At 43.3% G+C, this 25,792-nt stretch overlaps 1 protein-coding gene and 1 non-coding gene across 2 annotated transcripts; one reads left to right on the top strand and one right to left on the bottom strand.

Annotated features, from left to right (window-relative positions):
- LOC112253798 (cAMP-dependent protein kinase catalytic subunit PRKX-like) lies at positions 1-21,746 on the bottom strand. Its single transcript, XM_024425792.2, has 8 exons — positions 20,994-21,746; positions 16,065-16,233; positions 15,339-15,602; positions 13,334-13,453; positions 6,621-6,716; positions 3,756-3,813; positions 2,159-2,236; positions 1-1,978 (listed from the first exon to the last, which is right to left on the bottom strand). Exons 1-8 carry the CDS (start codon positions 21,157-21,159, stop codon positions 1,853-1,855), a joined length of 1,077 nt encoding a protein of 358 aa, XP_024281560.1. The 5' UTR covers positions 21,160-21,746; the 3' UTR covers positions 1-1,852.
- Positions 21,747-23,839: 2,093 nt separating this feature from the next.
- Positions 23,840-23,892, top strand: LOC112255605. Its single transcript, XR_002954326.1, has one exon. It is a non-coding gene; the product is annotated as a U7 small nuclear RNA (small nuclear RNA).
- The last annotated feature ends 1,900 nt before the right edge of the window (positions 23,893-25,792 follow it).

The following is a 25,792-nucleotide window of genomic DNA, read 5'->3' as shown; positions in this document are numbered from 1 at the left end:
TTGAGTCAGTGGATAGGAGGTGTTTTTAATCCTGGTTGTGTGGATCTTTTAAACAGTATCTGAAGAAGTTAAATACAATACTGCGACATTAACCATATGAAAAGGCCATGTAAGGTAGGCTGTTAAATAATAATTTTTAAAAATCTATACACTTTGACAAAAGGCATTGGTAAAGTGGTATTGGGTATAAAATATATGCTTGCAAAAGGCTGAGGATTGTAAAGCAAATTCCCAAGAAACACACTTCACACTAAAAAAAACCACAAAAAAAATACGTAAAAAAAGCTATACAAACAGACCAAATAAACTCACACTGAGTTTTGTTCCATGATTGGTTAAGAGATCTACATAAAACATGACATACACACACAATCAAATTGTTCAAATCAATAATTTAAGTTGACTAAAAGGGACACAAATGACTTACTGTTACTAAGTACATTTTTCGAGAGACAGTTTGTGATTGCCTCATGATGTGCTTTCTACTAGCCAGTGATATGATTGGTGGAGAGAAGACAAGAGTTTATTGGCTGCCTGAAGCAGATGGCTAAGCATCTTACTGAGACTACTTCCTGCTTGGCTATACATGAAACCAGCTGGAGGTCTGTATTCTACAGTTCTTTAAAGTACGTGAAAGAGACCTAGAGACAAAGATAGACACCAGTCAATACACAGGGTCATTTTTTGTTACTGTGTGAACAGCAAAATAGGACGAGGTGGACGGAAGAAAGACGGGAGGAACCAGATTCCACATAGAGTAGCTAGCTACACTTCTTCCACACAACAATTACTCCACATATATTATGATTAACAGTCAACGTTTTCAACAGCACAGCTCAAGTATAAACAGTGTGTGTTCTATAAATAAAAGTTGAAAAAGTACCACTAGCTTGTCAGGAGAAAAGAAGAAGACATACAGTATGTCACATCCAAGCTCCTGAAGTAAGTAAGGCACCTTTTACAAGAGCTTTCTGGTCTGGCCTTGATGCACACATGCATGGATATCCGGCCGATAGATAGCCAAGTACTTACAGCTCAAAAATGACAAGTTTAACAGCCTATTTGACTAGCGGCCAGTCAATAAAATGATATTACAACGCTTGCTTGGCATGATATTGTAGTACGTTCCTGTACAAGTTTCATACTTTCTCATTGACAAATGTCAAGTACAATCTACTAAGTATGGATGTAGTAACTACACATGTAAATTCCATTTACTGTACAGCTCAATACTGAGTCTACTGTATGCGTGATCATTTTTGGATCATAAGCTTTGCTCGGTTGGTTGAGTCCTACAAGTTCCAACAAAGAAAACTGGAACCTTTTTGGCCCAACAAAATACATAAAAAAATCCTGAATATTGCATTTTAAACATATTCATTTCAGTAACAATGCCCTTTGGTTCAAAGAGGACCATCTTTTTTTTTTTTGCATAACAGGAGAAGGCTCAGAGAAACAAAGAAACTGAGGACTGAGGTGTTAGTTAAGTAGAAAAAAACTTTTTTAAACGAAAGGAAATTAATGCTAGAGGAATATTGTGGCGATATGATGGCTCTTTTAGTTATTTTTAGGTCAATTCTGTCCTGCTGTTCCACCCAATGTGGAACACTTCAATGTCTTCAAGCAAGATAAAGTTCTGGGACTTGGACGCTTGGAAGTTCTCTTGCTGACCATACAATGGTGACATCTCAGATGATTTACCAGTCTTTCTGTTATTCAGCAAGATCCAGAAGTCGGTATTTTTTCAACATCTAGAAGTTTGACTCACCTTCTCCAAGGTCTAAAAGTTCCTGAGTCTCACTCTACAAGACCTAAATGTTTTCGAAGTATTTCTGTCGTTACTTCCGCCTTTCTAGAAGTTCTTGAAGATTTCCAAGTCCTTTGCAGGCACAGGTGCATCTTTCTTCCACTCGTCCTCGGGGTAGGCATCAAAGTTAGACGTGTCACCTTCGTGGGACACCTTGGGAACTATGGGTGGCTGAGGGAACAAAAATAACATGACTCTGAAGACATCAAAGACCTAAAAAAGCAGGTGTTTTCTTTTAAAAGTACATCAACTCTAAAATGGTGAGTTGAATGAAAACAGTACATCCTGAAAATAAAGTGTACGTTTACATGTGTTCCCATTGATGTGTGTAATATCGCTAACGTGACAGACCTTCAGTTTTCTCAGAGGTACACCATCCCAGTCTATAGACTTGAACCATCTGTGCTTTTTCACATCGTCTGCTCCGTTCTGCAAGAGAAGACACTGTGCATCAGAGCCGTATGCGGGCCCTCTATTCGACACAATCTGGAATCAAGATAAATGACGTTCTTCACGTCTGGAATAAAGGGTTTGAAATAATAACGACAATTAGAGCAAAACACTTCATTCTTTCTAAACACTTTGTGGTGTCTGTGGTGATTCCCCCTGTATACTGGGAGTGTGTGGCTAGACCACACCTAGAGTCGGCTAGCTAGTCAGCGAACTAGCACATGTTCCTCAGAAAACCCTTTGAGGCACAAGTTAATAACAGACCGTGTGGTGATTTATGTTTATTTAAATCATTGTGCTTACCAACAGTTGTTTAATTGAAAAGAGACATCATATACTCCCACATTGACTCTTATGCCTTTGAACAGTGTAATTCAAAACACTCAGAACTCATCCTTCGATTGAACGTCAGTGCCAGATACATATATGATTCCAATGAATGAATCATAAAATTGCAGTCGACTACAGGGACTAGAAGTCTGAAACAGATAAACACTTGTTTTTTTTCTTTCCATCTTTGGTGGCTGAGTAAAAGCCAGGCCTGCAGTGATCCTGAGGCATACATACAAACTGCACAAAACGGAGGCAAGCAAACAAGGAATAATCAGTCCGTCATGAGAGTTAAGATGCGCATGGCGCCTACATTGGACCGCTCGGTGTCTAGTGGAAAAAATAAAATCCTGCCTGTTATGACGGAGAGACAATTCCATCACAGTGGTGTAAAAAAGAACATTCATTTATTCAAGAGGAATTACAGATCACTCTACGGAGTGACACGGCGTCCCAAATGGAACCCTATTCCCTACATAGTGCACTGCTTTCGACCAGAGCCCCCCCTGGGCCCTGTTCAAAGCTAGTGCACTTTAAAAGGGAATATGGTGTTACCAAGAGGCCTGTGTTCATTGTGGTGGGAGACTCCAGTTCTCGCTGTGCAAACACAGCTTCTCTGTTGCGTTCTACACATTTCCTGGGCAGATGGCTTGTGCATACTGGCTTCACTCCTACTACTACATCCTGGCTACCAAAAGGGAGCATCTTTTCAGCAAGATAGAATTGATATTTGCATAGAATGCCCAGTCATGTTGAAATGGCAGGACTAAGTAATGAGCCCGTACCCCATGTGATTAACTACTAAACTGACTTGTTGCCAGTGCAGGGGAAGAAATATGTTTCTCTGTGATCCACCCTAAACCCCTGCTGCCCCCTCCCACGCCTTTAAGGGTGCAAACTACCTCTACAACAACTCCCTCTATGTATCCAGCTAATTGGAACCAAATGCAGACATTCAGTCACTCCCTAGGCCCTTTCCTGTCTCAGTGTTGAGACGGCGACGTCAAACTGCAAAAGACTCACTCCACGACCTGACGAGTCAACAAAATACTTTAACACGGGTTTCATTAGTACTGTGTATGTGTTCTTGTGTAATGTTTTAGTATAGCTTGGGACAATAAACCTTTATAAATCTGAATCTCAGTCATGGTTTGATCTTGAAACTCACCTTCATATTGCCTAACCTCCTGGCTCGGTCAATGACGAGGAACTTCTTGATGAGATCTCTGGAAAACAATAGAAAGACGGTCAGGGAGACAGATTGTTAGTGTGAACTCACTGTGACTGTCTCCAGACAGCAGTGTGTGTGTGTGTGTGTGTGTGTGTGTGTGTGTGTGTGTGTGTGTGTGTGTGTGTTCAGACAGCAGATCGACTGCAGGTCTGCAGTTTCAGTCAGAAGTCAAGAGGTCCGTCTCAGTCCAAAAGCTGACAAGATAGATGAGCTTGGCTATTGGAACAACAGATACACTGACAGACTCATAAAGGTGCCATGGGGTAACAGATAGGTTCATCCTGTGTGTGTGTGTGTGTGTGTGTGTATGTGTGAGGTTCATCCAGACAGAAACATCCTCTCTTGCTCTTTCCCTCGCCCTATTTTAATTGAGGGAAAGTGACAGATTTTAAAGTGAAACTTTTCACAACTATGAAGATGCTGACGTAGGGATACTTTAGGGAGGAATTTGGGATGATTCACAATGCCTTTAAAAATGGCCGTGTAAATTTTCCGATGATATGCGGCCGGCGCTGACAGAGTGAGCCTTCAATAAAGCTGCCGTATCTCACAACCAACGAGCTTGCCAGCGCAGGCGTAAAAATACTAGCCGATTATTGACAGTGTACATTTTAGTGTCTTAAACCCTCCCAAGTCACAACAACTTCACAATCCTACAGCCTCCGCTCTCATTCAGTGGCTCTCTTTTACAGTCCCTATACGACAAGGACTGAAAATGGGGAAGCAGCCCCCCAAAGAAAAATAAATAAATACATATAATAACAATCCTACTCCTATAACACTCCCTTGGTCCTGGAACGAACTACAAAATACTTTAAAACTGGGAGGAGAGTGTCTGAGTTTAAAGCTCTGGTCAAAGAAAATATCACTTACCATTGTAATTGTATGTACACACGGGCTACTTCCTGCTGACCTCTCGCTAGGTCTCCCTCACAAAAGACATTTTTAACATCAATGTTTCCCCCCCCCCCTGGTTAAATAAAAATATGGCCATGTAGCCTGACTTATGAAACGTTGAGGGGAAATACAACTGTCCTTAACTCCAATTGGTTGCCCAGTCTGAGACAGTTCTATCTTACGCAATATGTAAGCGATAAACAATGTCACTGTACGTTTCTATGGCAATATACCAGACAGCAGAGCTTTTTTTCCTGGATCAAAATGGGGCTTAGGTGGTGGGAATGGCAGGGGCGTGGCCAATGGTGAAGTCACCAACCAACATGTTTGTGGAATTCTACACATTTTGCCTTGTGGTGGAGATCATTATTTACTTATTTTTTAAAGCACATTTCCTGCAAATCTACACATTTTGCCATGACTTATGCATGTTTCTATGCTATCGGAGTGGCTCAAACATTACAAAATCAGTGACCTTACTAAATACAGTATATTCTGAATAGCATACTTATTTAAAAATATATATTTCTCTAGGCAAGTCAGTTAAGAACAAATTCTTATTTAGAATGATGGCCTACCGGGGAACAGTGGGTTAACTACCTTGTTCAGGGGTAGAACGGGGATTCGATCCAGCGACCTTTCGGTTACTGGCCCAACGCTCTAACCACTAGGCTACCTGCCACCCCCTATTTGAAAGGCATATAACAAGTTGGTCTTACACATGTTCAGTAATACTGTAACACGTCTTATCTTCTCTGCGACAGAAAAGAGTTACTGCAATGGACAGACAAACACAGACAGAGCCAGAGACAGACAACTCAGGTTCAGGTTCTACCCATCAGTTCTGATGGATGGGACTGGGTCAAAGTGACAGTGATATAGCTGGAGGGAATATTAAAAAAAAGAAAACCCTTCTGTCTGTCTGGGGCCAAAAGATAGACGGCTTAAGTGTTTGGGGCTCTTTTGTTAGTGTGTTATGTAGCAGTGGGACTGTGTGTGTGTGGTAGCAGTGGGACTGTGTGTGCGCGTGCGTTAGGTAAACACTGTATGTGTGTGGCCCCTCCCAGGTATCCGGCTGGGCCAGTGTGTCAGGGCTGATTGAGTACTGCCCAGGTCCTCCTCTCCTTCTAAAGCCGGTAATCTCCTAACATTACTCCAGCCTCCAGCTGTTCTGAGGAGCAGTGTGATGGTTGTGACGGGTTTAAAGGACGAGTTCCAACTCAGCAGAGTGTGTCATTAGTGAGGGCCTGCATCCAACATTCAGCATAGCTAGCTCTTCATCTTCTGCATGGGAGGCTGATTGACCCTGCCGTTTGGGAGGATGGTTGCACTGTGTGACGCAGCACACACACACACACACACACACGTTGTCTGCATGCGCAGGCAGGCACACACGTTCATCCACACATGCGGTGGTCATACGCGCACGCACGCACTGGAGAGATAAGTTAAATATTGGATTTGGTACATTCCTAGATGCACATACACAACTAAAAGGTATTCACAATGCAGCCCTGCCAAATTCCAATTGTCAGGTCCTAATCATGAGTATTGGTAATACATTTCCAAAACACACACTGTTTGTTATGGGTAGAGAGTGTGATGGTGGATGCGGGTGTGTTTCCAATAACAGTCTGGAGGACTTTTCAGGAACATTTTGTTTCCTGCACGCCAAGACCTAAATCTAAAAATCTGATTGAAATGTGATGTGAAAACCAACATCCATATATTCTCCTCACAAGTCGAAATTTTATAAGATGGGCTTATCGTATATTACGTATCATAAAGGAATACGTTTGTGCTGAGGTAGTGGTAGACTTTGGGGATTTTCCCTCCATTATTTCACCCACAATCCCCTGTGCTTGGGTGTGTGCCTGGGTGCGTGTGTGTGTGTGTACGACCTACTTTACATAAAAATCCAGATGCCGCGGGAATTCCAGCTTCCCGGCGAGGATCTTCTGATAAATACCAAAGGGATTGTCGTCAAAAAACGGTGGGTACCTGGAGGGGGAAATAAAAGAACATGTCATATAAACAGTCATCTCTCCTCAACCGGCGATAACTTGTCAACTCCTTCAAAATGTTTGTTCCTATTGACAAACACTAATAAAATTAAATCACAGAGGAAAAATAGAATCATAAACCAGGTTTCCATCCAACCTATTTACGCAAGTCAAGCACGTCGGATTAAAATGTCACGACAGGCTTGATGGAAGTTTGTCGGTAAACTTTCCAAATGTCTGCCAGGAAAAATACGCTATACAAAATGCGGATCTTTTTGTCTCTGTAAAATTGATTATGCGAGAAAAGGCAGTGGAAATGCCTTTCAGGCGCAAATATTGACAACCATTATATTTGAAGTAAACTTAGTGTCACACAATTATATTTTGTGTGGTCCTGCGTAGCCCAGTTGGAAGAGCATGGCGCTTGTAATGCCAGGGTTGTGGGTTTTGATTCCCACGGAGGTCCAGTATGAAAACGTACACACTCACTACTGTAAGTCGCTCTGGATCAGCTGCTAAACTATGTAAAATGTCCTCCCACTACGACATGGGAAAGCATGCAGTTTATTAGGCTACAGATGAAATAAGTTGTGATGAACATCACAGGGTGGTGAAAGTGCATGGTGATGAGCTTGATGGTGACATGGTGATCAATGCATGTCTGCCGTTTGACAAATCATCTGGCTTTTCGGTCCATAATAATCTCACACATGTAGGTAGCCTACCCACACTGTATCTGAGAGCTGTTGACTTGGGGGCAGGTGCCAAGACCAGAGTGGGCACATTTGCTATATAAAACAAATGTTATTTTGTGACAAAACCATCAATAGAGTTGAAAATGCGATGGAAACCCATTTACTAGTTTTTTTTTTTCAGGGAACATGGGAATTTAACAGCAAAAGTTTTGATAAAAGCACAGCTTTTTATGAGCAACAAATCATTTTTGATGGAAACACGCCTGTGGTGGGAAAACGCACATATTTTTATGCAGATTTTTGATGGACGGAAACCTAGCTACAAAACAGGAAATTGAAAGGGCTGCAGTAAAGTACACGACAACACAACGCAGTGAAACACATGACCCTACAGTTTAATTAACTCATCTGGTGACCTGTGTGTGCTGTTTAACTCTGTGTGTGTGTGTGACCTGTGTCTGTGTGTGTGTGTGTGTGTGTGTGTGTGTGTGTGTGTGTGTGTGTGTGTGTGTGTGTGTGTGTATATATGTGTGTGTGTGTTGTTGCTCCGCAGACCAATCAGCTGCATTCTGGTGACTGATGGTTTAATGGTGAACGCTTCCCCAGCACTGCTCCAGCCTGGACAAACCATTAACCATGCAGGCTGCTTTACATAACGGGCCAGGCCAGCCTAGCTAAATGCATTACACATGCAGCAGACAGGCGGATCATCACACCAGTTTGTCACAGGGGCTGCCGAGCTGAGCCAGTCAAAATGGAGACAGAGACCTCTGACTGTGGAATTGGGGCCTGGAGGCTGTTAGATGTGTAACACAGACCAATATTATAAAAAATAAAATAAAAATTATGTAGAAGGTCAGAGAATTGTGTAATAGATTCATTCAAGTCAGACGAAAGCTAGATAAGACAACTATCAAAAGGACGACTGCATCAGTGGACGACGGCACGCATCAGTCAAAACCTGTCAATAAAGTGAAATGACTAAAACGGACAGGATAAGGAAGGGAGAAATAATGCCCGGTAATGATTTTTGGTCATGGCCTGAGATCAGAATAAAGTCCTTCAGAAAAGCTGCTTTCCAAGGGGAATGTAATGTCTTTAGCAGGGACAGGTCTCTACAGTGAATGTCAGAGCAGAAGGGAAGGGGGAAAAAAGAAGAAGAAGAGTCAGGGCGTTGGTAGAATACGAGGGGAGCCAAAGGATGAATCAACAGAGAGCTGCTTTCCTGATGGGTCCTCCTCTTAAAGAGGGAGGCCAAGTGCAGGCTACCACCTCGCTCCCCCAGGCACGCCCGCCAGCCTGCCGGTAGATTAGTCTAGGTCCCCAGTGATGAACAGTGAGAGACTAGAGACTCGGCTCCTCTTATGCAACAGCAACCTACGGTTTACGTAACACCTGAGGTGTCGCCAAGATTCCACAGGGAGGAGGATGGGGAGAGGAACGGACGGAGGAAATGGTGAAAACAGGATAAATCAAAACAGGGAACGACTAACATGTTTAGCAGTAGGAGTTAGGATCGTCTGTACGCAGGAGTAGGCCTAGGTGTTTGGGAGTAGATTTAAACTAGCACGGCTACAGTAAGAATCGACAAGAATGCTCATCTTCCACAGATTGCAGAGAAACAGAAATTAAAACGGTTTCTGGTTAGCATGGAACTGGAATAGGCTACATTGACCAGAGAAGATGTTGTGATGTGAGTGGGAGGGAGGACCACACACACACAGCGGTTTTCATTAAGGAGAGCAGGCTCCCCCTCCAGGCAGGATTAGATACAGGATGATACAAGCCTACTGGACTGTCTGTGTGTGTCGGTGTGTGTGTGTGTAAGATACAGGTGGGCTGGACTGAGTGTGTGTGGAGCTCAGTGCACAGGTGACCTCGTCATGATTATTCCCAGAAGTCAGGGCCCTGGGGCGGATGGATGTCTGAGTGTGTAAACCCTACCACACCTCGTAACTTTCAGAAGCCCCCCTTTACATTCCTCCACTACGGAAGCTACAGGACCTTTGACAAAACGGTTACACGGCAGGCAACCTTTAGGGTGCGTTGTTCTGAAGGGAGCTTTTGTTTCCTGGAGCGCTGAGTGTGTGCGCACACTTCAAAAGGCCAGTGTGACGGATGCTAAGGAGAAGGTCACATTTTTCTTCACCAGAAGCCCAAGGCCACTGAATTCTCTACTGGCACATGAATATACTAGGGTGATGTGAGGAGGCACTTCTGATTCGCTGACAACTTCACTACCACTCTAGTACAGAAGCACGTTTCTATATTCATACAGATTTAATCAATACGGTAAATAACAAAAAATGATTAATCAAATAAAAAAATGAAAATAAATCAAATTCATGTTACAGATGATATTTCCCCAACTGTTCTGCCACGTAGTGAAGAAAAGCAGAGTGATTGTTTTAAACGTCTAGCTCCTAAGTACTAGGCCTATCAATGTTCACTTTATTCAAAAGGCATAGATATGAAGTCAAATCTCTGATTTCACAACATTTTTACCCATTCTGGGGATAAGGGCTGTGCTACATTTCCATAGCAAAACAAACAATACACACCCAAACCCATCCTGTGTACTGTGCTGAGGTTATAATAACTAGTGCCCTCTAGGGGCGGCTAATTCACATGATAGGCAGTGGATCCCAACCTTTTTTTGGGTTACTGTACCACCAACTGAATTTTGCTCTGCCTGAAGTACCCCTGATTTACCCCCTCATGAGTATTTTACCAGTAGGACTATGGTCTCATGAATCTTTTCAAGTACCCTGTGTGGACAGGCCAAGTGCCCCTGGTTGGGAGCCTCTGTGATAGTGTACTGAACATAACACTATCAGAGCCCTTCTCTCTTGCTGGGTGGTTCAAGCCCTGAATGCTGATTGGCTGACAGCCGTGGTATATCAGACTGTATACAACAGGTATGACAAAACATTTATTTTTACCACTAATTACGCTGGTAACCAGTTTATGACAGCAATAAGGCACCTCAGGGGTTCGTGATATATGGCCAATATACCACGGCTAAGGGCTGTATCCAGGCACTCCGCGTTGTGTCGTGACAAAGAACAGCCCTTAGCCGTGGTATATTGGCCATATACCACAACCCCTCGTGCCTTATTGCTTAATAATATGGCACTTGGCAGACACTTTTATCCACTCACCTTTCAGTGAGTGCACATATAGGCTACAGCCTACATATTGAGCCTAGTACATGTAGCCTACGTGACGCCTGCAGAAATGCATGTGGATTATAAGCAAAAAGCAAGCACTTAACTCATGTGTAGGATGGGCTATATAGAACAAATCATTTAACTTGGTTCCCTCGTCTCAAAGAGGAGCGGAAGAGCAGCCGGCCACGTGAGTGATGCTACAGTGCCTTGCGAAAGTATTCGGCCCCCTTGAACTTTGCGACCTTTTGCCACATTTCAGGCTTCAAACATAAAGATATAAAACTGTATTTTTTTGTGAAGAATCAACAACAAGTGGGACACAATCATGAAGTGGAACGACATTTATTGGATATTTCAAACTTTTTTAACAAATCAAAAACTGAAAAATTGGGCGTGCAAAATTATTCAGCTCCTTTACTTTCAGTGCGCAAACTCTCTCCAGAAGTTCAGTGAGGATCTCTGAATGATCCAATGTTGACCTAAATGACTAATGATGATACATACAATCCACCTGTGTGTAATCAAGTCTCCGTATAAATGCACCTGCACTGTGATATTCTCAGAGGTCCGTTAAAAGCGCAGAGAGCATCATGAAGAACAAGGAACACACCAGGCAGGTCCGAGATACTGTTGTGAAGAAGTTTAAAGCCGGATTTGGATACAAAAAGATTTCCCAAGCTTTAAACATCCCAAGGAGCACTGTGCAAGCGATAATATTGAAATGGAAGGAGTATCAGACCACTGCAAATCTACCAAGACCTGGCCGTCCCTCTAAACTTTCAGCTCATACAAGGAGAAGACTGATCAGAGATGCAGCCAAGAGGCCCATGATCACTCTGGATGAACTGCAGAGATCTACAGCTGAGGTGGGAGACTCTGTCCATAGGACAACAATCAGTCGTATATTGCACAAATCTGGCCTTTATGGAAGAGTGGCAAGAAGAAAGCCATTTCTTAAAGATATCCATAAAAAGTGTTGCCACAAGCCACCTGGGAGACACACCAAACATGTGGAAGAAGGTGCTCTGGTCAGATGAAACCAAAATTGAACTTTTTGGCGACAATGCAAAACATTATGTTTGGCGTAAAAGCAACACAGCTCATCACCCTGAACACACCATCCCCACTGTCAAACATGGTGGTGGCAGCATTTTGGTTTGGGCCTGCTTTTCTTCAGCAGGGACAGGGAAGATGGTTCAAATTGATGGGAAGATGGATGGAGCCAAATACAGGACCATTCTGGAAGAAAACCTGATGGAGTCTGCAAAAGACCTGAGACTGTGATGGAGATTTGTCTTCCAACAAGACAATGATCCAAAACATAAAGCAAAATCTACAATGGAATGGTTCAAAAATAAACATATCCAGGTGTTAGAATGGCCAAGTCAAAGTCCAGACCTGAATCCAATCGAGAATCTGTGGAAAGAACTGAAAACTGCTGTTCACAAATGCTCTCCATCCAACCTCACTGAGCTCGAGCTGTTTTGCAAGGAGGAATGGGAAAAAATTTCAGTCTCTCGATGTGCAAAACTGATAGAGACATACCCCAAGCGACTTACAGCTGTAATCGCAGCAAAAGGTGGCGCTACAAAGTATTAACTTAAGGGGGCTGAATAATTTTGCACGCCCAATTTTTCAGTTTTTGATTTGTTACAAAAGTTTGAAATAACCAATAAATGTCGTTCCACTTCATGATTGTGTCCCACTTGTTGTTGATTCTTCACAAAAAAATACAGTTTTATATCTATATGTTTGAAGCCTGAAATGTGGCAAAAGGTCGCAAAGTTCAAGGGGGCCGAATACTTTCGCAAGGCACTGTATATGTTGCTAGCAGACATCCACTCAGTCAGTGAGTCATTCATTCATTCATTCATTCAAGGACAGTGCACTCCACAGAAGCACTGCTGAAATAGGATTTCTATAGGCACCAGGCCGCAGATGTACCAGGATTCTGTTCATAAGTAGTGCACTGCATCGGGAATAGGGTGCCATTTGGAACACATGCCCGGCGTCGTTAAGCTATGGTACAACTACGGCCCGTCTACAGAAATCCTATTTCAGCAGTGCTTCTGCAGGCCTTGAATTAATGAGTGACTGAGTGGGGTTCTCAGACGAGAGAGCACAGCTTAAAGCCACCAGAGTTTGTTATCATGAAACCTTGGTCTCCACAGATCACACACAGGTGGGAATGTGTCAGAATAAGTTACCTTTGACCTTTCTTCAATCTGTAACCTTCCTTTCATCCTTAAGACCGTCCACCTCTGTCATCATAGAAACACAAGGCAGACTGGTCTTGGAATTAAGCCCACTACCGAGTGATGTAACCTCATAAGGACAACTCTCTGAATAACAGCACACTTGTCACTCCATTGACTCGCCACAGACATTCTGCTGGATGCTACCCATTGTTCATAGACAGAGCCCACTGTCTATAGAGGATAGCCACTCTTCATACATACTACTACACTAGCACGGGATCAATTATATCTCAATTCAGGAGGTAAACTGGAATTCCGATTCCAATATTTTTAATTTAAAAAAATCAAATGAGGAGAATTGGAATGTTAGTTTACTTTCTGAATATAAATTAAATTGACCCCAACCCCTGCTACTACCACCCAGTCATCTTGTCCTCTGGTGGACTGGGGCCCCCTGGTGTTCAACCCTGCCCTGTCAGGAGACATGACACTAGTGTTCAGCTCAACACCAGTCCTTCCCATTCAGTCAGAGGACAGGACAATACTACTCACCCAGCCAGCATCTCAAAGACGAGGATCCCCAGGGCCCACCAGTCCACCGCCCGGCCATGACCTTTGCTCTGGATGACCTCTGGGGCCAGGTACTCTGGAGTTCCACACAGAGTCCACGTCCTGAACCGAGCGATGGAGAAAGAGACATTAAAGAGAAACAATATTAGGTTTGAACCATTTACATCTGAGAACATTTATTTGGGATGTGTAGCCGATAATAGCTGACTGATGATCAATCCAAGCCTAGGTTTCCCCAAGGGTCACCCTGTACGCAGCACACACTGTACATTCCAATGAGTTCACCCGAGAGAGAGGAGACTTCTGTTACATACAGGGAAAGACAACCCCAGTCTTGTAAAGTGATCACCCTGCCGTTTATAGCAGTGTCCTGTATGTAGGTTGCTCTCACAACAGTATCAGCGGTCAGTCGACTGGTCCTTCCAGTCAGTAGTAGTGCAGCCTATGCAGACTGATCTCACAGTAGCATGTACACTGACGTGGTATAACTAATACAGCGTGTGCAGCCTGATCTCACAGTACTATCGGGTGGTATATGGATCCAACAGAGTGACGGAGCTTTAGTTTGCTGGAAGTATTGGTTCTGGTTGTGTTATTGGTAGATCAATGTCTTTGGTTCAATAGTACAGCTGATTAACACTGTTTGGAGGACATGTACAACCCTGATCACTATTATCAGGCCAGCAGGGAGGGTATCTGAAGTGGGGAGCAGAATATGACACAACAAACTATCATTTTCATCTGAAGAAGAAAAAAAAAACTGGCCCTTTGGAAAATAACTCTTGGTCAGTTGCCGTGGTGATGGTTAATTTGTATGCAAATGGTTACTCTGTTTAAAGAGCAGGCTCGAGGTCCCTGATTTTAGTCGTACATTTCCACCATTAGTATAGAGTTTGATGTGAACGACAACGGGACACTGGTCGCAATGTGGAAAATGCAGATTGCATTGTGCATTTTTTTGTGGCATGCAACCTTTGTCTGATAGGTATATCTACCTCAGACTCAGAGTACTCTCCGAGCACATCCTAGAACCAAAGCGGGTCCATTAGGTGGCACTGTGGAAGCATCAAGTGTGGTGTGGTATTGTTTCACCTTCTAAACTGATCGCCCGCGCACAGGAACACCACCAGTGGCAAGGCAGCCAACTCAGCTCATTCGTTTGTTCTTCACACCCTCGCCGCATTCGAGGCAATTCCTTTTGCCTTCCGTTTCTTTAAGTGGGTCACAAGATGCACATCAGAGACACATCTACTCCAAATCTGTTTTACTCTCCCGGACAGAGAAAATGTAATCTTAGTCCATATTGTTTACATGTCAGTGGGTCAGGTTTGTGTTCAGCGAGGCACCCTGCAAAACACTAGTGCTACTGCAGTCTCACTACACTACCGCAGTGCAGATACAAAACTGTTTTAACCCGGAGTGCTGCAGCTTTCCCATCCTACGGAGGTTACTGAAGAGGACTAGCTGCTTGTAACGCGAATATAAAAACAAAATAACGTCAATTTCCATCGCATCTTTGCATTTTTTTCAGATTCCGTCTTAGATAGAGCGAGGATTCCCCTCCATACACTCGGAATATTATATGGGTGTAAAATGACAACTTCAGGAAGGATATCTATGTCCCTACTGTACCAATCAGGCAAATATGTCTGTATGGCTCTTACAATGAGACAGAAAAACAAACAGCATTCACTCCCGCAATTAACACGGCAGTCTAATAATATCCTGGTAATGACTTGTTAGGGGGCATAATATCTAACAATTAAGGATGTCCTAGCTGTGCAACACACCTGCTCCCAGATGGGATGATACCTGTGGGGACGAACAGCTCATACTGGGACGCTGCTCTGCGGCTGACCCTGTGCTGCTTCCAGTCTCTAGGGTGTGTGTGGTCTCAGGGAAGTTGGAAATATAATAACACAGTCCAAAGACACATTTCCGTGTCTCAATGGACAATAAAGTTGCACTCTACGGCATTACATCATACCTGTCCGAGAGCTTCTTAGCGAAGCCGAAGTCCGTGAGGCGGATGTGTCCCTCGCTGTCCAGCAGTATATTCTCCGGCTTCAGGTCTCGGTAGACGATCTCTTTGGAGTGGAGGTACTCGATGGCACACACGATCTCCGTGGAGTAGAAGAGGCCCGTGGTGTTGCTGAAGCGCCCGCGGCTACGGAGGTAACTGAACAGCTCCCCGCCTGGAACGTAGTCCATCAGCATGTAGAGTAAACGATCGTCATGGTGGGTCCAGAACCTGGAAGGTATAAACAGGAAATAAACACACCGGTACATTTAAACAAGGTGACTCTAGTCAAACACAAATATTGGTCAGGTAACAGTGGTTGGATGTAGAGAGTTAGACCACACAGTAGTCTGGTCAGTGTTTGCTCAGCTTACAGTATGGGTGGCATGGGCCTTGTCAAAACGGTTGTAGAGGACAAGTGGAAAGTGGCCCTGTGTGTCTTAGTGGGTAGGAGCGTGGTGCTAGCAACACCTGTAGGGGAGGTCACCTTGGATAAAGACTTCTGCTTAATGGCATATATTATTTATATATTACATCCACTTCCAACAGATCTGTGGCTGACGATGGCGTTGAGGCGATCAGACAATAACAGTCTGATGAGGAAGGGGTGGTGGACTTCGGTCAGGACTTCCTTGTCTTTATGTTATGACAGCCACATTAGGCTGTGTGTCGATGAGGTGATCAGACACTCACAGTCTGATGAGGAAGGGGTGGTTGACTTCGGTCAGGACTTCCTTCTCGTTGTGGACGTGCTGCTCCTGCTTCAGCCGGATCACGTCAGGGATCTTCATAGCCTTTAGAGCGTAGAACGCCCTGCTCTTCTTGTCTTTCACCAGGAACACCCTGCCAAAGGTCCCTGTGCCTGAAGCAAGGAGAGAGAGAGGAACAGTCATTGATTGGACAAGGCGTTAAGTTCTCTCTCACACCCCCCCCCAAAGGTCATAGAGCAACATTGAATTCAGATTATTTCTGCAACAAATCAACCACCATTATTTTTTACTTTACACTTATTTTTCTTAATAATGCATTGTTGGTTAAGGGCCTGTAAATATGCATTCATTGTAAGGCCTACACCTCTTGTATTCGGCATATGTAACAAATAACTTTTGATTTGATAATCAGGAACAGATCTCTGGATCAAGTAATTTCATGAAATCAGAATGACATTTATTTTTGACATTCAATCATGCCTGACATGACTTCCACCCTTCCATCAATTAAAAGAGGTTGAACCTGGAAGAACTGTCCAAGATTCCTTGAGTTGTCTTCTCATTCTTTTACAAGTCTGACCTCATTATTCCGGTCCCCAATTCAGATTGTTTCTCTATTCCCATCCCCAGGTCTAGAGGAGTACAAAATAACACCCCATGTTTAGTCATATTTCACTGTGAGTAAGGAGAGAGGGAGTAGACAAACAGAGAGATGGACTCACAATCCCAGATAAAGTTGGCTTCTGGCACGTTTGGGCTTACCTCGCACAAGGATTCTTTGTCCTTCCCTGTTCTCAGTCTCCATAGTAATCTAATAGGAGCAAGCAAAACAAAGCCCAACCCCTTTCTTTGTCTTCTTCATCATATCATAAGACAGAGGTTAGATAACTGTCAGGTTTGACTCTGAGCTCAACTGTACTACTATACCTGAAAACATTGCTGGTGTAATATAGCGCCTCAAAGCAGATACGTTCTTGTAAAGTCAGCACAATCAGATGGATATTCTACGGATGTTTGTCCTCTCCTAGTGGGCCTAATACAACTTATCTAGAGACTCCCAACAAGCAGGCTTTAGGCCTACACTACTAAAGCACGAAAAACAGCTAGAGAAAATCTTTTGGCAAACATAGTGAGCACCTTGCTCAATATAAGTGAGTTAATAATGACATGTGTGTAGTCTTTAGGCAACAGCTCAATCAATATTTTGTTTGTATTCAGAAGGAATCTGCTGCAGAAGCCAATCGTCTAGGGAGGTTAGGACTAGTACCTGTCGGCACAGTAAAGACATATGGTAATGTCCTTTTCCAATCACTGTTCGTTGCTCCCTCAAGTAGCCTAATCTTGTGGATGCAGCAAACTGATATTTTTCTTCCTCTAGTAGCTACTGTTGCATTTTTAGATGTGTGCATGTACAGTTGAAGTCGGAAGTTTACATACACCTTAGCCAAATACATTTAAACTCAGTTTTTCACAATTCCTGACATTTAATCCTAGTAAAAATTCCCTGTCTTAGGTCAGTTAGGATCACCACTTTAATTTAAGAATGTGAAATGTCAGAATAATAAGTAGAGAATTATTTATTTCAGCTTTTATTTCTTTCATCACATTCCCAGTGGGTCAGAAGTTTATATACACTCAATTAGTATTTGGTAGCATTGCCTTTAAAATTGTTTAACTTGGGTCAAACGTTTCAGGTAGCCTTCCCACAATGAGTTGGGTGAATTTTGGCCCATTCCTCCTGACAGGGCTAGTGTAACTGAGTCAGGTTTGTAGGCCTCCTTGCTCGCACACGCTTTTTGAGTTCTGCCCACACATTTTCTATAGGATTGAGGTCAGGGATTTGTGATGGCCTCTCCAATACCTTGACGTTGTTGTCCTTAAGGCATTTTTCCACAACTTTGAAAGTATGCTTGGGGTCATTGTCCATTTGGAAGACCCATTTGCGACCAAGCTTTAACTTCCCGTCTGATGTCTTGAGATGTTGCTTCAATATATCCACATATTTTCTTCCCTCATGATGCCATCTATTTTGTGAAGTGCACAAGTCCCTCCTGCAGCAAAGCACCCCCAAAACATGATGTTGCCACCCCTGTGCTTCACGGTTGGGATGGTGTTCTTCAGCTTGCAAGCCTCCCCCTTTTCCCTCCAAATACAAAGATGGTCAGTATGGCCAAACAGTTCTATTTTTGTTGTTTCATCAGACCAGAGGACATTTCTCCAAAAAGTACGATCTTTGTCCCCATGTGCTGTTGCAAACCGTACTCTGGCTTTTTATGGCGGTTTTGGAGCAGTGGCTTCTTCCGTGCTGAGCGGCCTTTCAGGTTATGTCGATATAGGACTCGTTTTTACTGTGGATATAGATACTTTTGTACCTGTTTCCTCCAGCATCTTCACAGGGTCCTTTGCTGTTGTTCTGGGATTGATTTGCACTTTTCGCAACAAAGTACATTCATCTCTAGGAGACAGAACCATTCCTGAGCGGTATGATGGCTGCGTGGTCCCATGGTGTTTATACTTGCGCACTATTGTTTGTACAGATGAACGTGGTACCTTCAGGCGTTTGGAAACTGTTCCCAGGGATGAACCAGACTTGTGGAGGTCTACAATTTTTTTTCTGAAGTCTTGGCTGATTTCTTTTGATTTTCCCATGATGTGAAGCAAAGAGGCATTGAGTTTGAAGGTAGGCCTTGAAACACATCCACAGGTAGACCTCCAATATACTCAAATGATGTCAATTCACCTATCAGAAGCTTCTAAAGCCATGACATCATTTTCTGGAATTTTCCAAGCTGTTTAAAGGCACTTAGTGTATGTAAACGTCTGACCCACAAGAATTGTGATACAGTGAATTATACGTGAAATAATCTGCCTGTAAACAATTGTTGGAAAAATGACTTGTGTCATACAAAGTAGATGTCCTAACTGACTTGCCAAAACTATAGTTTATTAACAAGAAATTTGTAGAGTAGTTGAAAAACGAGTTTTAATGACTCCAACCTAAGTGTATGCAAACTTCCGACTTCAACTGTATATACTATTTTCATCATATTGAGTGATTACCACCAGAAATGTCCAGTGATTTCGTTTGGCAATGTGACATAGGTTTTCCCCTGCAAGTGGGTCAAGCCTGGTTTGTTCTTTTCTCTCCAATACAGCAATGCCCGAAGCAAAGGGATATGCACCAAATGCTGCACTGAATACTTGCATGGTGTACTGAATATTGTTTCCAAAAAAATAAAAACAGCTAGGCTATATGATATTAAATGGCACAAAATGGATGTTTCTCACAAAACCAATGTGAGGTATTTTGCATGGAAACAAACCAGAGGTCTAGCTAACTTGGAAAAGTGAAGGGGAAATGACTGACCTATTTTTGCTCCACAACTGAACTGAATCAATTAGAGGGAGAAAGAGTGACACCTGTTTTCACAGCGACACTTAAAGGTGTGCTATTTTGTCAGATTCTTGGCTTGCTGGATGCTAGCCAAATGTATTTGAATAGAATACAGAATGCTTCTTGTTCTAATTCTGTGGGAGCAGAAATAGATAGGCCTGTGTGTTTTATTTGATTTGACTGACACTACATATTTGACGGAACAAGGCCAGACGTGGACTGATAAGAGCCTAGCTTGTTGATGCTACTCAATGCACTTGGCTTAGGCCCCACCATTTTTGCCTCATCACCAAAAAAATGTTTCCTATGCATGAAAGATGGGCAAAATACCTGTAATGGCTGTAAGCTTCAAATGTCACGTGAGAGCGAGGCGCCTCATTATTTCAATGACCATTAGACAAAAGCCGTCCTCAAGACGTGTAACTGATTAGTCATAAGAAGTAAATCCCTCTCATCATCATCATCATCATCTAACAAAAGGTTTTGCAAATTGGATGATTTTATCTTCGGCCTATAAGCTTCATCCTCTCCCTGATCGCGTGGGCTTAGAATGATGGGAATTCTCTATTAGCTAAGTGTCCTGCTCATCATTAATCAAATATGAGAGTAAAAGATGAAGTGGTTTTCGTGATCAGTAGCCTGTGTTCAGTGTTGAAGTAGTGCATGTTGTTTTAACATTCTTGGTTTCTGGCATTAGACTCACCACAGAGGACTCCACCCATGTGAGAAAAAAACACTGTTCAACAGCTGAGCCTGCTGACACATTACCCATGCAGTGAAAGGACTTACGTGCCCATACAAGAGTGAGCAGAGCCAAACACAAACTTTGACATTCCTTTGACATTCACAGGGCACTGCTCACAATAACAAAAAGGAACATCTGACACCTCACTAATATAGCTATTTCCTTTTTTTTTTTTACAAATAATACATACCTCACCCTCTCTGAACTAGTGGAAAGGGTTTCAATGTTGCAAAAGTCTGATAATGAGGGAAGTAAGAGTTTCCTTCATTAAGCTTTCACTTCTCAAGCTGGTTATTTCATGTATGCAATGTGACCATGTACCCTGCTTGATCCCTGAGATATACACAGATATTTCCCCTAATGTCATGTCAAGAAAATGTTGACCATCCCAGCAACTGTGTGGGCTGACGAATTCCTCAATGATTGGGCACAGGGTGGACGTTAAACCTATGGGTGGGCTTGACTTAAATGGAGAATGGTCTTGTCCCCATCCGGTTGACAGGTTAAGTAGCAGACCGAACAGGGTCATGACAGATTTCTTATGACTCAAGAGTTGAATGATGTTTCATGTTCAGCACGTCACCATGTCATGATCTCATATCCCATGGAATGGCTGATCACATAGTCGCCTTGGCACGAGCCAAACATGTAGGCAGTAGTAGCAGCCTATATAGCATAGTTGATAGGCAGGATAGTGTGAGAAGCCCTGTGATAGACAGACCAGTTATACCAGCGTGTATACTGTAACATACTGGCTTGCTGCCTAAACTTACCAACTGTGGCAATGGTGTCCAGGTCATCGAGTGAGTATGTCCTGTTGTTCAACGTTAACGATGCTGCTCCGGCCAACAACATGGGACTGCTCGCGCAGGTCTTGGCACTCTCGCGAATGGAGTTGCTTTCATTAGTTATCCCAACCTTTGCCTTTGTTGATGCCATTTTCCGTATGCATCCAAATGTAGCTATTCTAGCAATCACTTTAGCCAGCTAGTTAGCTACCAAACCGGTTTCGCCGAGGATAGATAGCCAATGACGGCTTACAGTACCCAATTCTCAAGATCCGTGTCCGCCTTATTCCCGAATACCAACTATGGTTTTAAATCAAATGTGGCTACTTCCCTTGGACAAGCGAGCATCTTGTCTTGATAGCTAGAAAACAGGTGCCGATCGTATTCTGGCGGAATCGCATGATGTCTCTCGAGCGGTCACTGCTGTCAAATGCAGACGCTAGCTAGCCGTAGCTAGCAATTTATAGCTAACACAAAAGAAAACCATCCCACCGCTAGCGAATGAATGAATGACCAACGCTACTATAGCTAGCTAATGTCAAACTACAAACGCATACTGCACATTTCCACACGAGCCGCCGCTTGAGTAGCTAGGGGGTCTCGTGTTGTCTCGCTAGTTTAACTTCCGTCATGGGAAGCTAGTTGGCTAGCAAGAAAGACATTGGAGACATTTAAATGATTTACTCATCCGCTTCGTTCGCAAGTAGAACCTCACCCAGTTCAACAACACACATACAGGGCAAAGGAGCGGTGGGGAGTGCTTTGTGTTGACAAAAAAACGACCAATGAGTAAACACCCCATGTGCAAATTGACCAATGGTATGATTAAAGGGGCGGAGACCCGTTTGACAGACAGCTGGGAAACAGCCGTAACTGTTCTTTCCACATGTACAGTTTGAAGACACGCCACTCAAATGAAACACGGTCTGCTTTCCACTGTGAGATTAAACTGATACAGACAGTAAAGAGTGCCAGTACACAGCACCAGCTAATTGTAGCCTAATATCAAATGGCAAGGTTTTAGAAAGCGGACTGAACTCCACTCTCTCTGTAAACCCTTGATACAGTAAAACCTGAAAGCTCTTGAGTAATGGGGTGTGTATTATTTACTCATGGGCTGCGGTGGGGATGAGATGCTGGGGTGTAGAGAGTGACTGGTGGAGTGCCTCACTACCTTCTCAATTTTCAGAGGAAAACCCAAGACATGTTTGCTAATGACCTACTGTCAAAATACCCAAATGAGAACAGCTGTTTCCGGGCCTCAGATAACTTTTCACGTGACACACTAAGGGGCCTGGCTGGCTCACAGGCTCTCTCTCACACTCTCTCTCACACATACACACACACACACACGTAACGGATGTGAAACGGCTAGCTTAGTTAGCGGTGGTGCGCGCTAAATAGCGTTTAAATTGGTGACGTCACTTGCTCTGAGACCTTGAAGTAGTAGTTCCCCTTGCTCTGCAAGGGCCGTGGCTTTTGTGGAGCGATGGGTAACGATGCTTCGTGGGTGACTGTTGTTGATGTGTGCAGAGGGTCACTGGGTCGCACCCGGGTATGGGCGAGGGGACGGTCTAAAGTTATACTGTTACACACACACACACACCGAGTTATGTATGATACACCTCTACCCACAAGTATCATAGGAGCAATAAGTGTCTGCACCTGCTTTTTCCCCACATAAAAAATACTACCGTTTACTATAGAACACTACAGTTTGATATAAAATACTACTGGAAGCAGAAGAAATTTGGCTTGTTTTGGCTTGTCACCTAAAACCCTCACAAACTTTTACAGATGCACAATTGAGAGCATCCTGTCAGGCTGTATCACCGCCTGGTACGGTAACTGCACCACCCACAACCGCAAGGTTCTCCAGAGGGTGGTGCGGTCTGCACAACACATCACCGGGAGCAAACTACCTGCCCTCCAGGACACCTACATCACCCGATGTCACAGGAAGGCCAAAAAGATAATCAAGGACAACAACCACCCGAGCCACTCTCTGCTCACAACGCTACCATCCAGAAGGCGAGGTCAGTACAGGTGCATCAAAGCTTGGACGGAGAGACTGAAAAACAGCTTCTATCTGAAGGCCATCAGACTGTTAAACAGCCATCACTAACACAGAGAGGCTGCTGCCTACATACAGACTTGAAATCATTGGCCACTTTAATAAATGGATCACTAGTCACTTTAATAATGCCACTTTAATAATGTTTACATATCTTGCATCACTCATCTCATATATATGTATATATTCTTATTCCATTCCTTTACTTAGATTTGTATGTATAAGGTACTTGTTGTGGAATTGTTAGATTACATGTTAGATATTGCTGCACTGTTGGAACTAGAAGCACAAGCCTTTCGCTACACTTACATTAACATCTGCTCACCATGTGTATGTGACCAATAACATTTGATTTGATTTACAGTTTACTACAGAATACTACAGTTTACTTTAGAACACTACAGTTTACTATATAATGCTACAGTTTACTATAGAATACTACAGTAGTTCCTATATAATTATGTAGTAAACTGTAGTATACTGTAGAATACTACAGTCTTATCTGCAAAAATGAACTCTGTAGTAAATACTACAGTAATGTCCGCAAAAACACTACACTTTTTACCTGTAGTAAATACTACAATATTAAATGTGCATATACCTGCCAATTTCCCTCCCCCATATCGCAATTTGTGCCACCCGAAAGTGAGAAACCTCCAATCAAGTTTAGACCATATATTGTTTCCTATAGGTTATAGACAAGTGCAGAAGCTCTGAACTATCCATTTAGACCACAGTTCTACCTACAGCTTATGGAAAATGTGCTCTTTTAGTATTTATCCAGGATGTTTTCTGAAATAGAAAGCATTTCAAATATATTTATTTACAAAAAGGTAATATGTGTTTTTAATTCTGGTGCCGCTCTCCACACACAAGCTTGTTAGCTTGCTGTCTCAAGATCTAGAATCTAGATCAACTTAGTAGACTTCGAACTAGAACATACAGTAGATCTATCTAGACCACCTATTTATTTCAAAAGAAATCACAAACAATATTTTATATGTAAATATAAATGTTTATTTTTGGAGAGGGGAGAAGAGATGAGATGGGCATAGGAGAGGAGAGAAGAGGAGAGATGGGCATAGGAGAGGAGAGGAGAGAAGAGGAGAGATGGGCATAGGAGAGGAGAGGAGAGGAGAGAAGAGGAGAGATGGGCATAGGAGAGGAGAGAAGAGGAGAGATGGGCATAGGAGAGGAGAGAAGAGGAGAGATTGGCATAGGAGAGGAGAGAAGAGGAGAGATGGGCATAGGAGAGGAGAGAAGAGGAGAGGTGGCTGGCTGTTGGTTTTACACCTGCTGGAGGTGGGACCCCTTGGGGACCTAAGGGTGAAGAGGAAGGTGGTAGAACCGAGAGCCTCAACAAAATAAAAACAGGACATATGGGGATTACGGTTAATACTGGGGTCGAAGGTGAGGGGTTACTGTTAGAATTGATTGATTATGTGTTGGTTTAGGGCTATAAAATGTTCTACTCCTGGCCTTAATGCTACGTAGCGACTGTCACTGTACAGTTTTATTTCTCTTTAATTCTCGACCATCCTACTCACCAGTCTCTGTCTCTCTTTCACCAATGCCTCTAACTCCTCCTTCCTCCTCTCCAACTCCTCCCTCATCCACTCCTTGCCAGTGATCAGCTTCTCTATCTCTCTTCTCTTTATGTCCAGGAGTTTTGCAAGAGCGTCCTCTTCTCTCCATCTCCTCAACATGGACTCCGGCCCTCAGCCTCTGCTTCTCCTTCCCTCGGTCATCTCCTTCTCTTTTGCGAGCTGCACTCTCACCTTCTCCACCTCCTCTCCCACCTAGATCTGAACATCCTCATTCTCCTCCCTGACAGCCACCCTCTCTTCCATCAGTCATTCGCTTTTCAAAACGATCGGATCCCTCTCCTTATAATCTTCTCTTTCCTTCCCACAGTGTCCCCCTTCCTCTCCACCTGCACCTTGCTCTTCTCAATCTCCCTCCAGTCCTCCTCCACCTTCTTTCTATCAAATGACACCTTCCTCTCCTCTGCCAGTATATGAAATTAGTATGGGAACCCACTACAACTAACAATCCATAGAATAAGAATGAATAGAACCCATACATTTTTGCCATTTAGAAGACACTCTTATCCAGAGCTACTAGGGTTGAGCGCCCTGCTCAAGGGCACATCGACCAATTTTTCACCTAGCTGGCTTGAGGATTCAAACCAGCGACCTTTCAGTTACTGTCCCAACACTGTTAACCGCTAGGCTACCTGCCGTCCTACAGTATGAATCATTCTAATTCTATGGGTTGATAGTTATAGTGGGATATAATATTGAATTGTAATGAATAGAACACATATAATGAACTATTCTAATTCTATGGGTAGATTGTAGTGGGATAGAATATATAATTGAAAAGAAAAGAACCCATAGAATGAAACATTCTAATTCTATGTAACAATCTGACCTGGGTTCAAATGTGTGCTTGATTAAGCTTGCCTGGCCCATTGGAACGAATTAAATAGTCCCAGAAGTGCAAACCCCACCCATCTGGCACTCCAGAGAGGCTGAAGTGGATACATCTCCATGTGTGGAGGTGCTGGCTCCACCACAATCACTAGCAGGCCCGCTAGTTTCCCGAAGCTCCACTACAGCTAGCTTCACAGTTGGGTGCATGCCGGTGTAGGTTGTGCGTAGAACCGGCTTTATATGAGACTTTGTTACGGCAAATTCTACACTGTGCT

Source organism: Oncorhynchus tshawytscha, linkage group LG07, assembly GCF_018296145.1.
Source record: "Oncorhynchus tshawytscha isolate Ot180627B linkage group LG07, Otsh_v2.0, whole genome shotgun sequence".
Lineage (NCBI taxonomy): Eukaryota > Metazoa > Chordata > Actinopteri > Salmoniformes > Salmonidae > Oncorhynchus > Oncorhynchus tshawytscha.
This window is presented reverse-complemented; position numbering and strand designations above follow the sequence as displayed.

Coding starts and splice junctions, on each gene's coding strand:
- LOC112253798 (XM_024425792.2), bottom strand. CDS start 21,159: ATGGCATCAACAAAGGCAAAGGTTGGGATAACTAATGAAAGCAACTCC. Junction 15,603..16,064: donor CACCCCTTCCTCATCAGACT/GTGAGTGTCTGA, acceptor TATACCTTCCAG/GTTCTGGACCCACCATGACG. Junction 2,237..3,755: donor GGAGGTTAGGCAATATGAAG/GTGAGTTTCAAG, acceptor CTTCTCTTGCAG/AACGGAGCAGACGATGTGAA.